Genomic DNA, 14,540 nt, shown 5'->3' on the forward strand with positions numbered 1-14,540 from the left:
TCAACACTGCCTCTGGTGCTCAGCTGCTCCTTGAGAGAGCCTCAGACCTCACAGGTTCAAGCCCAAAGGAATGTACTTGTCCACATACACTTGCAAAGACAGAAAAAGGGTGGAGGACAAAGGGCAGGTGCGAGAGTGACGGATGGAGACACTTATGAGAAGCTAGCTGGTACCTCATTCCCATCACTATGACCACTGCAACTAGGAAAAAAAAATCTGCCCAATAAACAGCAACCCTCCTGGCATGAGATCTGCCTCCTGTCTTTGTACATTTTCTTTGCCAAGCAGAGAAGCCAGAGTAAGGAAAGGAAATCGTCCATGAATAGAACAGGGTTGACTAACAGATCTATTTTAATGATGCTATCAGAACATACAACTGTAAAGCATGAAACATCACCAGCAACACATTGGTGCAATCTCTCTCTCTGCCTCCAGAGGACACTATACAACTGAGAATTATTAGCCATATTGCAAAGCCTTCAAAATAAAAATAAACACATTCCAGAGAATCTGGAGGATAAATCTAAGAACCATCCAAAAAAAAAATCTCCTAAATTTCTATCCTGCTTCAGCAAGGAAAGAGTGGGACGGGTCTCTCTCAATTCAACTGGTTTGCTTTTTCCGCTAGTATTTTCTGTGTCTTCATTGGAAGCTCTGGATCCGTAAAATGTTCTGAAATGACAGAGAAAGGTGAAAAGAAATACTGGTCTAAGGCATCTTTTGTTTCATTCGGTGCCTACGTGCAATGGGGATAGATAGACCTGATAGGTGGCTGGACAGATGATAGACAGCTGGGGATGGATGGTGATAGACCCATAAGGCACATCTCCATCTCATTCCATACATGTCCATTCTCGATAGATAGGTCTATATGGTAAATTTGCTGCCCAAAATATTATTAACACCATTTCAGGTTGACCTCCAATGCCTTGTACCCTCCCAGAACATCAAATGCACCTAGAGTCGAACCTCCGAAAGCCAGGAAATACAGAGTTAAGGGCCCAGATTCACAAAGGTAGTTTAGGTGCCTAACAGTACACCCATTGGAATCAATCGGTGAATCTGTCCCTGTAACACAACAAAGACAGTTGTGGTGTATGCAGACGAATGACAGAACACAGAGCTGTGCGAGACGTCACGTTAAATACATCGTCACATGTTCATCGTCAAGTTATCAGCCCAAGCTCTTCTCCAGCAGTTTTCAGCTGTGGATCTCAAAGTGCTTTACAAAGGAGGGCCGTATCATTATCCCCATCTATAAAATGGGGAAAATGAGGTCCAGAGAGAGGAAGTGACTTGCCCAAGGTCACCCAGCTGGCCAGCGGCAGATGGGAATAGAACACAGGTCTGGTGAGCCCCAGTCCAGTGCCCTAACCACTAGGCCACAATGCCTAAATGCAAGTGTCAGTGTAAATGGCATGTTTCCTTACTCATTGCTCATGAGCATTTATTATAGGGCAGCCCTGGCTGAATCATACTGACAGTTCATCCCCAGGGGCTCTTGCCAGATCTGGGGGGGGCAGAGTTAAGGTTGTGGAGTGAGACTGGTGTGTACCTTGCCACCAATCTTCCTCTTAGAGTCTAAACCCTCCTTTAGAGACTCTAGCCAGCCGAAGATTCAGTTTCTAACCAGCCTCTTCCTTAGCGGCTTGAGAGAAACCTCAACTGGGGTGCCAGCGTATGCCAGCCCCTGGCAACTAGACCCCCATCCCAGCGCAACAGAGGCAGATCTTTTGGAGAACAGTAAACCATTTGAGGCCCCATGAACGGGCTCATTCCAAACATCTGCAATGGCCGCAGGCTGCACCTTCCGCAGCGAAGGATGACTGGAAACCCATGTGGTAGAAATAACAAGGCTGTAGTGCGGAGGCCACTGAATGAGCGCCCCCTGCAGGCCAGAGGTCACTCTGCAGTACCCTGCTACCAGTTTCTCTCCTCTTCAGCGCACCTTAATAACTCACAGTCCACAGGTAACGAAAACACATTCCCCTCATGGGGACCCATTTATTGACCCCTTACATTCCGGCCCTTCAGGCCCCAACCCCAGTTCAGTCCTTCTCTCCCTGTCGGTAGGGAGTCCCCAGCAATAGGTCCTCGGTCCTTCTCCCAGTCAGAGTCTCTCCCAGGAGCCTTCTGGTCACTGCAGCCCCTCACTATCCCAGCTCCCTCGGTCTCAGGGTCTTTGCAGGAGCGTTTCCACATGCTCTGCGGTGTCTCAGCCCTTGCCTGGGCTTCTCCTCTTCACTGCTGCCCTTTACAGGGTAATCCCCCAGCTCTATCCCAGGAGCGGCTCATTCCGTAATCAGTCGCCTCGCCCCAGCCCTCCAGCGGCAAGCTGCCCCGTACAAAGGCAAGCCACGAAAAGCCAAAGTGCCTGCAGCGTGTTGATCCAGAGAAATTCCACTGACTGCAGTATGGAGCTCAGAAGCAGCGAATGTGTGCCCACACGCCAGGGCAGCACTGCTCTGAAGCGACTGTATGGTTCTCCAAAAATCTCACCTTTCATTAAAAAAACAAACCAAACCTTACGCCTTGAGCTGCTATGGTGCAAAGATGGGAACAGAACCACTGCAGTGGGGTCTTCCTGAGTCTGCAGATATAGCGTGGCAAATCACATGGTCCCAGAATACTGGGCGTTCGAGTACTTCTGGAAATGGCACTGGCCTGTCCCCCGCTGGCGTGTCCCTGCCCCCTCAGCATGATCTCGCACAGTGCGTTTGAGTTCACACCAGAGGGGGTGGAGCAGTGCGCTCTTAAAAATGGTGTCCCCTGGCCAATACCGGACAGAACCACTTCTGGTTTGGTCCCAGTGCCGGATGGGGGACAAGCCACCCCAAAAGAGTACTGTCTGGTTCAAACGTGGACAGGTGGCCTCCCTAGCCAAGAGCCTGGGACAGTCGCTCAGAGTGATGTAAACTGTGTCATTCAGATCCGCAACAGGTTAAGCCAGGTTCCCAGCCATGCTGATTTCATGGTCAACATTGTGAACGATTTCACTCCTCTCACATAAGAGCAGAGATGGAGTAGGGCGCAGACTTTCTTTGCCCAACTTATTCTGCCACGTGGGTGGCATTTGGGAGATGCCACCCTTTATATTTTCCCTACTAGTTAAGAAGGAGCAGAGTCTGTGGGATCCCCAGGAGTGCCAAGCAGCAAAATGATTGTATTTTGAAAACACGCAATACCTACCCTGAGCCGTGCCTCGCTTTGGCAACTCACAGAGGCGGAGCTTATTTTGTGGGTGGAGCTTAGAATAGTCCCACCCTCCTTTTTTCCTCCCTTCCAATTCAACCCTTGCTTCAGTGGGGTTGCTCTGGATTTACACTGGGGTAAGCTAGACAGAATCTGGCTCACTTTCTCTAAACTGTTGCCTCAATACTTCTGAAGATGATAATAATACTAACAGGTCTTGCTTTTCATGTCTAACAGGATTAAAATAATGGTTTTACCTGCTGCAAACTCAGGGATATTCTCTGGTCTTCTCAGCATAACTTCTCTGGGGAAAAAGGGGAAGAAATAGACTTTAAACCAAGTTTTACTGATTGGTCTTGTGGTGGCTTATTATGTTAGCCCTGTCTGAACACGCAGAAGATGAATTGGTAAATTACACTTTTGTGTTGGGAATCAATAAGCCAATTAGTTACTGAGGAGAAACATTTAATTTATATTTGCCTTCAATTTTAGGGAATTTTATATTTATAAAACCCCACAACAATTTAGACTGGCACAAAACTGAGGAATATTTATCACAATTAAATCTTCCTCACTGAATTGCACAGCCCTGTATTGGGAATCAATAAGATAATTAGTAAGAAATGGGGGAGAAAACATACATTTCACCGAAATAAAACCACAAAAATTTCATCATGGTTAAATACTATCCCGGGATAACGTCCCAAGCATTTTGTAACCTGAAATCCTATTGAAAGCAATTAGATATTGGCGTGATGGACTGCGGGATCTGCATTCACCTATGCTCCTGCCGTTCGGCTGGGTACCTCTACAGGGAAAGACCCAGTTCTGGCCTCACGCCGGAGTAATTCTGTTGGCTTTGATGGAGTTACTCCTGATTTACAGTAGGGTATGTGCGAAGACAACCGGACACACAGTATCCATAATACATGAGGGTAAATCAACATAGCTGCAGTGAGGTCAGGAGCTATGCCAGCTTAAACCAGCTGAGGATCTGGCCCATGATTGGAGAGCTTCTCCCCTCCCCACTTAGGAATACCCATCCCCATATGGGGTGTCCACACTCCCGTATGCTACTTGGGATTTCCCTGCTAAGACCAGGGAGCTACAAGAATCTTGAATCACACATGCACAAAGCAGCAAGAGGGAAGTATTTAGGACCACAGGGGTATAACTGAGGAACAAGATGCAATTAAGAAAAGAGGGACAAAAACCCTTCGAGTGAAGTGTATTAAGCTATGGCATAGTCTGCCAAGGCCAGGGTATTAGAAGCCCCATAACTTGGGATATTTGAAATTAAACTGGAGAAGATACATCCTGAAAAGAAAATGTCCTAGAGGAAATAATCAAGCATCAACAGGGAGTAGATGGGCCCTAACAGGATTTTTCCATCTCTAACGTCTGGGTAGAAGCTTTCAGACCCAATTTTCAGGACAGCTGAGCACCCCCAACTGCAGCTGAAATCAACGCAAGCTGCAAGCGTTCAGTGCCTTTGCAAGCTATCTCCCTAATGACCTTCCTTCCCTTTAGTCCCGGTGAGAGTATGGGGTTCTACCCTAGCCTACACTCACGCCCCTGCCATGAGGTAGCAGGTAGGGGGGTCCTGCAGTGTTGCTTTTCCAGAGGAGGAAAAATCAGTGATACAGAGTGTGTGTGTAGTCTTAGTGCAATTTGTTTTATTTACACTTTATACACCAGGCCTGGAACAAAGGGGGTCACCAAGAGCATGCAGGCAATGCTGCCTGTCAGGAAATTTCAGCCACGGTACCAAAGCCTGGTTCCCAGGGAGGAACTCTGCCCCAAGAACTGGGATTAAGGCAGAAAGCAAATGCCCCAGCTGCTTGCAAGAGCTCCCCCAAAGAGCACTGATCATTATAAAACTAACAACACAGCTTTTCTTCAGAGACTGAACATTGCTCACCAGGACAGACAAAGAACTTGTAAGACTAGGTGTAGTGGTGCCATCTGGTGGCCCCCAGCCTCACAATGTCATTCTCAACCCTCCTTTTCCTTATCCCTTGCAGTGATATTTCCCCTTATAAACTGTCCTCCACATATACACACTAAGGCCTAGCTTTTGGTTAATCAGTTTCCTCCTCCTCCAGACAGCACTCTGCACCTCTTGCATGCCAGCAGAACCCCTGGAAATACCTCCAGTATCCGAGAAGGGGGCCTGCGCTAGCTCTTGCCAACTCCTGCTGGGAATGGATGAGTTTAAAACTGTTAACAGCTTCCACATGTGGTTCTGATTCTCCCTGATAAAATCCTGCTAGGTCAGCTGCATGGAATGGGGGTGAGAATAAATGCCTGGGGGTTACAGTGCACTTGCTAACTGCAAGCTGTTCCCTGCTGGGAAGTGGGGGGCAATATTCACTGGATCATCTCATCTCTGGCTAATTGGTCATGTCAGGGTCTGGCACTCAGTGAGTTGGTCCTTTAAAGGAAGCTCAGGCCCAGCTTACACCTGTGCTTCACTCCCTCCCAGACTATGGGACTTGTAGTCCAGGGAGCATGTGACTGAGAGTGAGCAAGACCTGCTAGGAAGGCAGAAACAGCGTATCAAGGGAGAGAGCGCTGAAAAGAGTCATGGCCCAGAGGGGGGAGCCCACTAGGGCTGGGTCGGGTCTCAGCTGATAGGCCACTGGGTCAGCAGGACAATCCTGACTTGAGGGCAGACTGCTTGAGCAGTCTTGGGGCTAAATCCTGCAGCAGACAGGGAGCATGGGCCCCTTGGTGATGTAGAAAGCCCTATGCTGAGGGTGCTAAGCCCAGGAATGGCAGAGGATGACCATATGGACTGTGTTCCTCCTCTGAGCGAGAGGGAGCTACAGCACTGAGAGGGGAAAGACTCATCCAGGGCAAAGGAACTGTGAAAACCTCTGTGACCAAAGTGGAGGCCTGAGCCCAGGGAGGGCAAAAGGAACTGAGAGCCTGTGAGCAGGGGAGAGGGCTGCTTTCTGTTTGTCCTGGAAGGGGAGGACTTTTGCCTTCGCCAGAGGACTCAATCAGACTGGGGAAGACATCTCCTGAGGTGGGGAAACTGAGGCACAGTGAGGCAACTGAATCAATAGCTGCATGTCTGGTGTTGGAGGTAAATTGTCAAGACTCCAATTAGTACCAAGTGTCTGTGGTGTTGAGAAGATGAAATTACCTCAGAAATCCTGATAGCAGCAGCTCAACTTCTTTGTGAGACCTCAGGTATTTTTCATTGGCAATGCGAGTGTTAATCTAGGAGCAGAAGCACATAAGTATGTTTAAGGGCTGCAGCACTGAACTGGCAGTAATCCTGTTTCGTTAGTCCAATGGTGCTTTGCTGAAGCAGCAGTGGTACATAGCATTTACGTAGCCCTCTGCGTCTCCAAAGTGCTATGCAGATGCTAGGTAATCCTCACAATTCCCCCCATGAGGGATGATCCTGTAAATCAATATTATGTATGCCCATTACATTGATGGAGAAACTGAGGCACAGAAAGGTCCCCTCTTCCACTAGGCACCAGTAGAGCCAAGAATAGAACCCAGGAATCCTGATAGACATTCTGAGGGTGACCGAGAGGTCCAGAAAGGTGGAGTTCAAGCAGCTCAGGAGCAGAACTGGACATCAAACCCAGCTTTCCTGATTTTGCAATCTATGCTCTAATAAACGTATTAGATTTTATTCACTGACATCCTTCTAGATCTAAGGTTTAATCTAAATCAGGCCCGGGGGAAGCTGAATGAGTAATTATCACCTTGAGGAGAATATTCTCCGTAAATTGAAGGAATGACTGAAACTGATCAATGTCTTTTGAAATCCTAAATACGTTGACTGTGGAGATGGCAAAACGGAGAAGCTACAGTTTATGTGCAAAGGAGAAATGTTCACTGACTGGGTAGGGTCAAAGCACTTCAACAGGATTTTCTGGTTGTTTATCAGTAAATTGGATTGCCAGCCCTCCGGCTCATAGCTTTAAATCCAGGAATCTGTGATCTATCCTTGAGACCATTCCAGCTCAACGTAACTAGAGCTGTGCAGATAATGGGGGTTTTCACTTGGCTGGCAACTCCAAAAAAATCAGAAAACGTTTATTTTGGGTCGAACTGAAAATGAGCTTTTTTTTTTTCAAAACTTTTGGCATTTCAAAGAGAAAAATATTTTGAGTCCAATGAAATGTTTCTTTCAAGTCTAAATGAAACATTTTGATTTGATTTTTGAGCATTCTAAAACAATAATTTTGATTATTAAGAGAATTAAAGGAAACTTTGGGGGGGGGGAGTTGTTTTGAACTAAAAAATAATAATCAAACCATTTTCATTATTTTTGGACACTTTTTAAGGGTTTGTTTGTTTGTTTGTTTGTATTTTTGACTAAAACAATTCTGCCAACCCGACAGCAATCCACAACACATTTCAGTGTTGCTGAATCTGCATTTTTTGGCCACAAAAAAGTTTCTTGGGAAACACAGATGCTGGGACTGGACATCAAGGGCTGGGTAGCTCAATAATTACCCTGTTCGCTTTATTCCCTTTGAAGCATCTTGCACTGGCCATGTACAACTGGTCGGACCCAGTCTGGCCGATCTTATTTAGAGCAGGGTGAAAATTGTCACTTTTGGGTGACAATTCCAGGAGTCATAGTAGCAGCCGTGTTAATCTGTATTCGCAAAAAGAAAAGGAGTACTTGTGGCACCTTAGAGACTAACAAATTTATTAGAGCATAAGCTTTCGTGAGCTACAGCATCCAAAAATGCATCCGATGAAGTGAGCTGTAGCTCACGAAAGCTTATGCTCTAATAAATTTGTTAGTCTCTAAGGTGCCACAAGTACTCCTTTTCTTTTTGCGAATTCCAGGAGTGAAACCAGGACTCGATCAGACTCTGTGTCTTGCTCCCCATGCCTTGCCCAGGACCCCGATGTCTTGCCAATAGCCCGAATACGATCAAGACAGCCCCTAAAACAGCTTAAACAAAATGATCACGTAAGAAATCCAGTCTTCCCCCGGGAGTGACCGGGACCATCAGCACCGCCCTGCCCCCTTAGTGTGGGGACACACGTAGGGGTGTCGAACTAACCTTTAACATCCCAAGTTAAGGGGTCCTGGGGCTGCCTCGGGCCTGCACCCTAAGTTTTTGGGAGGGAGGAAGAGGAGGAATGCCTCCCAGACTGAAAAGGCTTTTTTGGGTGGGGAGCAGCCCTCCTTTTGAGGGAGGGGGAACCTTTCTCCACCCGCTCCTGTTTTAGGGTGCGATTGCCCCATTCCCCATTATTTGGGGGGAAGTGTTTCTCTTGGACCCAGCCCCCCCACACTTTAAGGGGGTGCCCCAGCTCCCCACCCTCACCCCCCCCCCACACACACACCTTGAACTCCATGAGCTGTGCCTGCTGCTCTGGGCTCAGGGCCCCCAGATCCAGCCCCTCCAAGCCGGAGGCCACATCAGCCATTTTGTTAGCTCAGGCAAGCGGCTGGGGTTGCTATGGGGACAGCTCCAGGCTCCAGCAGGCCCAGCCTTGTTCTGAATCCTGATCCTCCCCCCCCCCCGCCCGCCCCCGAGCCCTGGGGTGGGGCTGCAGGCTGGGGCCCCCCCTTTCCCAGCAGCAGGGGAGGAATTCACTGGCGTCACCTCAGAACTGCGGGCAAACCCCCCTCCCCAAAATCATGCCCAAATAGAGGGCAGCACCCTCCAACCCAGCACGGATGCCACCCCCCCCCATGATCACGGGACTGAAACTGGCACTTGGCCCGTGAAATTAGCCCACCTGTCCATGCACAGTCTCTGGCCAGTTACGCCCTGGGGTTCTCCTGCGCTAGCCCCCAGCTGCAATGTTTGGGCTGCAAATCATTGTGGGGATATCGCTGGGGCCGATGGTCATGATATTTAGTGTGGGTCTTGTTGTGGTTTTTAAAACCCCGGCTCTTGGAGTCATGGGAATGCCCAAGAATCTCCCCTTCCGCTTAAAGAGGAAAAGTACATTTTTCGCTCACAAGGTTGCAGAGAAAAAGTAAAAAAACAAAAACAAAAAAAACCATAACCCAAATGCTCTCTAAAGTCTCAGAAACCAGGACTCAAATAAACAGACTCCACAACTCGTTCATTTCTTTCAAATCTCATGATTTTTAAGGCAATCTCATTGGTTCTTTTTTTTTTTTTAGGAGCGTTCATGGTTTTTTGGATTAATCAGGCCACTAGCACCGAGATCTATTTATTTGTTTTTTTCAAATATCAATTTCCATCAGAACTTAAAAACAAATCATTCTAACCATGGAAACTTTTTGGTTGGCTCTAAGATTGGCTTGAATTACAAAACCCGACTTTGGGGCTGACTCAGGCCTTTCCAGTAGGAACAACCCCAGGCACCCAATAATCGTGAGATTTAAAAAATAAAATTGGGGGGAGGGCACTTTTCTTTTTCTTTCTGATTTATATTTTTCAGTGTACAGGTCACGTTTTCAAGCTTTTCTCAGCAAGCAGGAGAGCTACAAATTAGTGTTTTAATGAAATAAGGCTGCCTTTTTAAAAGCTGCGTGTCTGTTTTCTCTAAGCACAGATGGTAGGCGGAGTGAAAACTAAGCCTAAATCAGAGATGGCTAAGCCAAGTTTATCTCCAGGTGAAGGATTTTGTCTAATTTGGCTCTGTTCTATCTCATTATTCCTTATGAAAGGAATGGGTGGGGAAAGCATTGGTCTCCCAAGTGATCTAAATAAGCAGACACAGAACAGACTGCATGTAACTTCTTAATCTTCTAGATGTTAATTTACACACACAGAGGTTGAAAAATATTAGGGGGCAGTTCTGACGTGCTCTCCTCTGATGCTCTGGTGGCATATAGGAGTCATAAATAAACTACAAAGGCTCAGGGAAGAGCTGGATATGCACCCGTATACTGTCCCCAAACCCCAGCGTAGAGGATGTGGGGGGCATTGGGCGTGGATAGGGATTGGGAGGAGGAAAGAGTTTAGCATTGCCAGTTCTCATGATTTTACTGCAAGTCTGGCGATATTTGGTGATAAAGATAAACTCTTAGGGCCATGTGATTAAATGAGAATCTCTGCTCCCCTCCCCCCAAAAGTAGGGTGGGTGCAGAGAAAAGCTTGAAAATATGACCCCAAAGGCTCAGAAAGCAAAGGAAAAGAGCCTAAATATATTTTTTAAGACCTCGTGATTTTTTTAAGCCAATCTTGTGGTTTTTAGGGGCCAGACTTGTGATTTTTGGACACGTGGGGTTGGCAGTATGGTAGCAGTAGCCCTTGGTGTGCCTATGGAGAGGCTAGGCAGCTCTGAAGAGGCCTTTGTAAATCTAGAGCAGCCCCGAGAATACTCCAGTTTACAGTGATGGTGGCTTGGAATACACTCAGCGCTAAAGTGGTATAAAGCCGTGCTTGTCTGTTTTCCCTCTGGGCTGCGTCTCCAGCACAGAACATCCCTGAAGCTTTAAAGCAAACCAGGTTGGATTCCTTTAAAGACTGGCTATAACCAGCAAAGCAGTTCTGCAAGAAACCACGTTGTGAGTGTCCTGCTTTAATCATCTGGGTAAATTCCACATAGATTTTGACTTCTTAACATACAGAGACCCACAGCCTGTCCCTCCATAGGCTCCAGAAAACCTTTGGGGTCCTTTTGCCTCTTGCATCACAGGCACTGATGAAGATCCTGCAGTTAGGATGTAGAATTGACAATTTTGATGAGTTGTAAAGCTGGGAGACTTAACCTGAAGAGCCATATGGTGCTATTACGAACAAAAGGAAGGTACCATTCTTACTTAGCACTTCTAATTATAATAATAGCTTTTGGAACATCTAGCTTATACTTCAGAATCTTAAAGCACTTTGCAAACATTAATTAACCCTTGGAGTGTTAATACCCTCAGTCTACAGATGGGGAAACTGAGGCAGAGAGAGCTTGTGCACACTCATCTATTTTTATCTATCTGCTGTCTCTTGTCTTACACAAGGACAAGTGGGGCAAAGGCCATCTTCTCAGTGGTGAGTACAGTGCCTGGAACAATGGGGTGCTGATCCCTGATTAGGGCCTCTAGTGTTACTGTAATACAAAGAACAACAATTAAGTGATTTGCCCAAGGTCATGCAGTGGCAGAGTCAGAAAATAAGCCCAGGAGTCCCGAATCCCAGTCCCCTGCTTTAACCACTAGACTCGACTTCCAATTAGCATTTCCACTTGAAAAGGATGCGGTCACATAAGTATAAAAACTGGCCCTGTCTCAAACATTGTTGCAGGATTTGGGGATTACTGTAAATTTCACATAATAAGCCAGCTGTGCATATGCCCTATGGCTGAATGAGCATTTGCCCTACCACAGGGCCCTCTGTGGAGCTGTGTAACATTGTGAACTCCAGAACCATGGGCGCTGCTGATTATATTTTAAAAACCAGGCAACCAGCAGTCTATTTCTGCCTCTGACACTTACCGATTACTGCCTTCCTGCAGATTATGCTGCAAAGAGCTAAGGGAAAAGAGAAGGCATCTGCTCCCAAAGCCTACTGCTTTTCTTGGCAAGGAGTTCCCATGCCATGGCAGGAAGGAAAAAGAAATCGATCTCCGTCTATGGCTGGGCCTGTCTCTGCTCTCGAGGATGCGGGGGAGGAAGGGCTGATGGTTCTGATAGTGATGAGTTTGTGGGGTCATGGTAAAGTTCCCAGTGACAAATGTTCCCATCGCTCATTGGAGCCTTGGTAGATGTCTGAGCAGGGGGGTAATAGAGTGGGGACACTCCCCTTCCACCTTTAGGGCTAAGATAGATGGGTCTGGGGTGGGGGGAGTTTGCCCAGCTTGTGTCTCATGGATACACACCAATAGGCCCTGATTCTCACCTCCCATCGCAGTAAATCAGGAGTAGCTTCATTGATACCAATGTGTTATTATTATTAATCACATTTATTAGGGTGATGCCAAATAAGCGTGGGACCCCAGTGTGGAACATGCTGTACAGACAGAGCAGTACACAGTTCCTGCCCCTATTTACAACCTACCTAGACCAGCCAGCACAGGGTGGGGGGAGGGATGGAACACGCCAGCCGAGCAACCAGTGCACTGGTGGCAGATGGCATGTTAGTGCCATGATCTTTCTAGTGTGGGTGGGTTTAGTTCAGAGGGGATCAGCTCCCTGGGCTGAAAAGGGAAGAGAATGGGGGGCCAGGGCAGGAGAGACGAGGGTAAGAAAAGCTGGTGTGGCGTGACGGAGGATGAATGTAGTTGCACCAGTTTAAAATGGGTCTGGAGCCCAGCCAGCGAGGGCCTGATCCATCGTTGCACTTGTGTTTCTTACGCCATTCAAGGTGCGTGCATGACACTGGCATTCTGGGTGGGCTGGATGCTCACTCTGCAATGGAGTAAATGGTGCCGATATCTCCTTGGCCCATGTCCACCCAGCCCCAAAACTAGGCACTTTGCTCTGCATCTGTCCGTAAGGAGCTAAAGCAGCTAACACTAAACCGAGATTACAGCCACTGGCCGCCCTGTTGGCAAACTATCAGCATGGGAAAGTTTGTGAGGACTCTGCCCATCTTTGACCTACCTCAGGCTCAGAACCTTCTGCTGGGACGGGATTTTGAAAAGCCCGTTGTTCAGCTCAAACTGATTTGCTTAAAGATTTAATGTGCACATCTGAGTATCCCCATAAAGAGATTTTTATATAGATAGATTAAAATGTAACTGCATGTCAGGGCTCGTAATTTACCAGGGGTGACTTGTTGGGAGAGGAAATATTTTATTGGCTGTCAGGGAAGTTAGGACTGGTCTGACACCACTAGGACAAAGGTTTACACTGGGACTTAGGTTTCAGAGTAGCAGCCGTGTTAGTCTGTATTCGCAAAAAGAAAAGGAGTACTTGTGGCACCTTAGAGACTAACAAATTTATTAGAGCATAAGCTTTCGTGAGCTACAGCTCACTTCATCGGATGCATTTGGTAGCTCACGAAAGCTTATGCTCTAATAAATTTGTTAGTCTCTAAGGTGCCACTGGGACTTAGGAGCTGTCAGAGCTGAGCCCAACCAGAAGATCACAGGATGAACTTTGCTTTGGGTTTAGTTTTATGCGGGGAGGTTGGAGACTTGCTCTGAGTTTTGGCTTCAGACCCCCACGTTTAGAGCGAGACATCACTGAGTCTAGATGAGTGTCAGGCTGACACATGTAGAATCAAGGTGCAAGATTTGCATTCAGATTTCCAGTCCCAGTGTCTTCTCTGCTGAGTATCTGGGTATGGGTGGAGCCTGGTTTTTGATTCAGCCCACTACAAGGCCATTGCAAAAGAGAGAGAGATGATTGGACTGTTAACACAGGGCAGCTGGGACGGAAGGGTTTGGCTTGGATCAAAAGCAGGCGAAAAGAAACTTGATTTGGTTTCTCCCCCGGGCTTGCTCAGCTCTGCAAACCTGGTCCAGGTTTGGGGGTCTGTAATGAAGGACAAATGCAGGTGAGGCTTGCCTGGGTTTCCCAGTTCTGTTATGAAAGATCTGTATGTCTCTAAATGAAGAGACCAAGTAGTCTGTCTAATCTATTGCCCCTTATGTGTATGGGTAGAGGGAATGGATGGACCAGTGGTTAGAACACTGGCTGAGACCTGGGTTCAGATACGCCAGTAACCGTGGGTCAGATAAGTACCTTAGATAGATTCGTCAGCTGAGAGAGAAAGCCCTATCCCCTGCTACTCCGGTCTATGCACCGTGGAGATGAGCAGGTCAGCTCGTCCCCTGCACTAGGATTTGCCATCCCTCTGATCCCAGCTTCTGTCATTGTGAGGATGTCACAGCCTGATGCAATGTCATCACACCCTAGACAGACTTGTGAGAATCAAGGCTGCTTTAACCACTAAACCATACTCCCGCCAACTGGTGGAACTAGAACCCAGGAGTCTAGATTTGCTTTAATCACACTCCCTTCTACTGGTGGAATTAGACTGCAGGAGTCCTGCTTCCTACTGCCTGGCTCTAACCACTAAACCATACTCCCTGCTGAAGCTGGGACTAGACCCCAGGAGTCCTCATGCCCAGCCCCTGCTCTAGCCCCAGAACAAAACTCCTTGTTACTGTATGAAGCGTAACCAGGGTGAAAATTGGTTGATCCTAAACTGTTTGAGGAGCACAATCTGTACTGGCACTGCACTGGTGCCAATAGCAGAGATTTGGGGAGGATGCATGGGGGGGTTGTTTTCATATCAAATGAAGAAAATCTGGTTAGAGAGTCCCTGACCCATGAGATGACAGCTGGGTCCCTCCATGGCTCTCAGCCCTCCTGGTCCAATCGGATCCCACTGCTCAGCCAGCCCACTTTATAAATAGCTTTCTGCACCACGTGTCTCTTCAAAATGTCAGAGTGGGGAGAATGACAAAAGGTACTTCAGGCAAAATCAGGGACA

At 47.5% G+C, this 14,540-nt stretch overlaps 1 protein-coding gene across 1 annotated transcript; it reads right to left on the reverse strand.

Annotated features, from left to right (window-relative positions):
* Window positions 1–324: 324 nt before the first annotated feature.
* On the reverse strand, window positions 325–8,666 carry RIIAD1 (regulatory subunit of type II PKA R-subunit domain containing 1). Its single transcript, XM_038382418.1, has 4 exons — window positions 8,527–8,666; window positions 6,344–6,420; window positions 3,450–3,496; window positions 325–672 (listed from the first exon to the last, which is right to left on the reverse strand). Exons 1-4 carry the CDS (start codon window positions 8,608–8,610, stop codon window positions 599–601), a joined length of 282 nt encoding a protein of 93 aa, XP_038238346.1. The 5' UTR covers window positions 8,611–8,666; the 3' UTR covers window positions 325–598.
* Window positions 8,667–14,540: the final 5,874 nt, after the last annotated feature.

The sequence above is a fragment of the Dermochelys coriacea genome, chromosome 24 (assembly GCF_009764565.3).
Source record: "Dermochelys coriacea isolate rDerCor1 chromosome 24, rDerCor1.pri.v4, whole genome shotgun sequence".
NCBI lineage: Eukaryota > Metazoa > Chordata > Testudines > Dermochelyidae > Dermochelys > Dermochelys coriacea.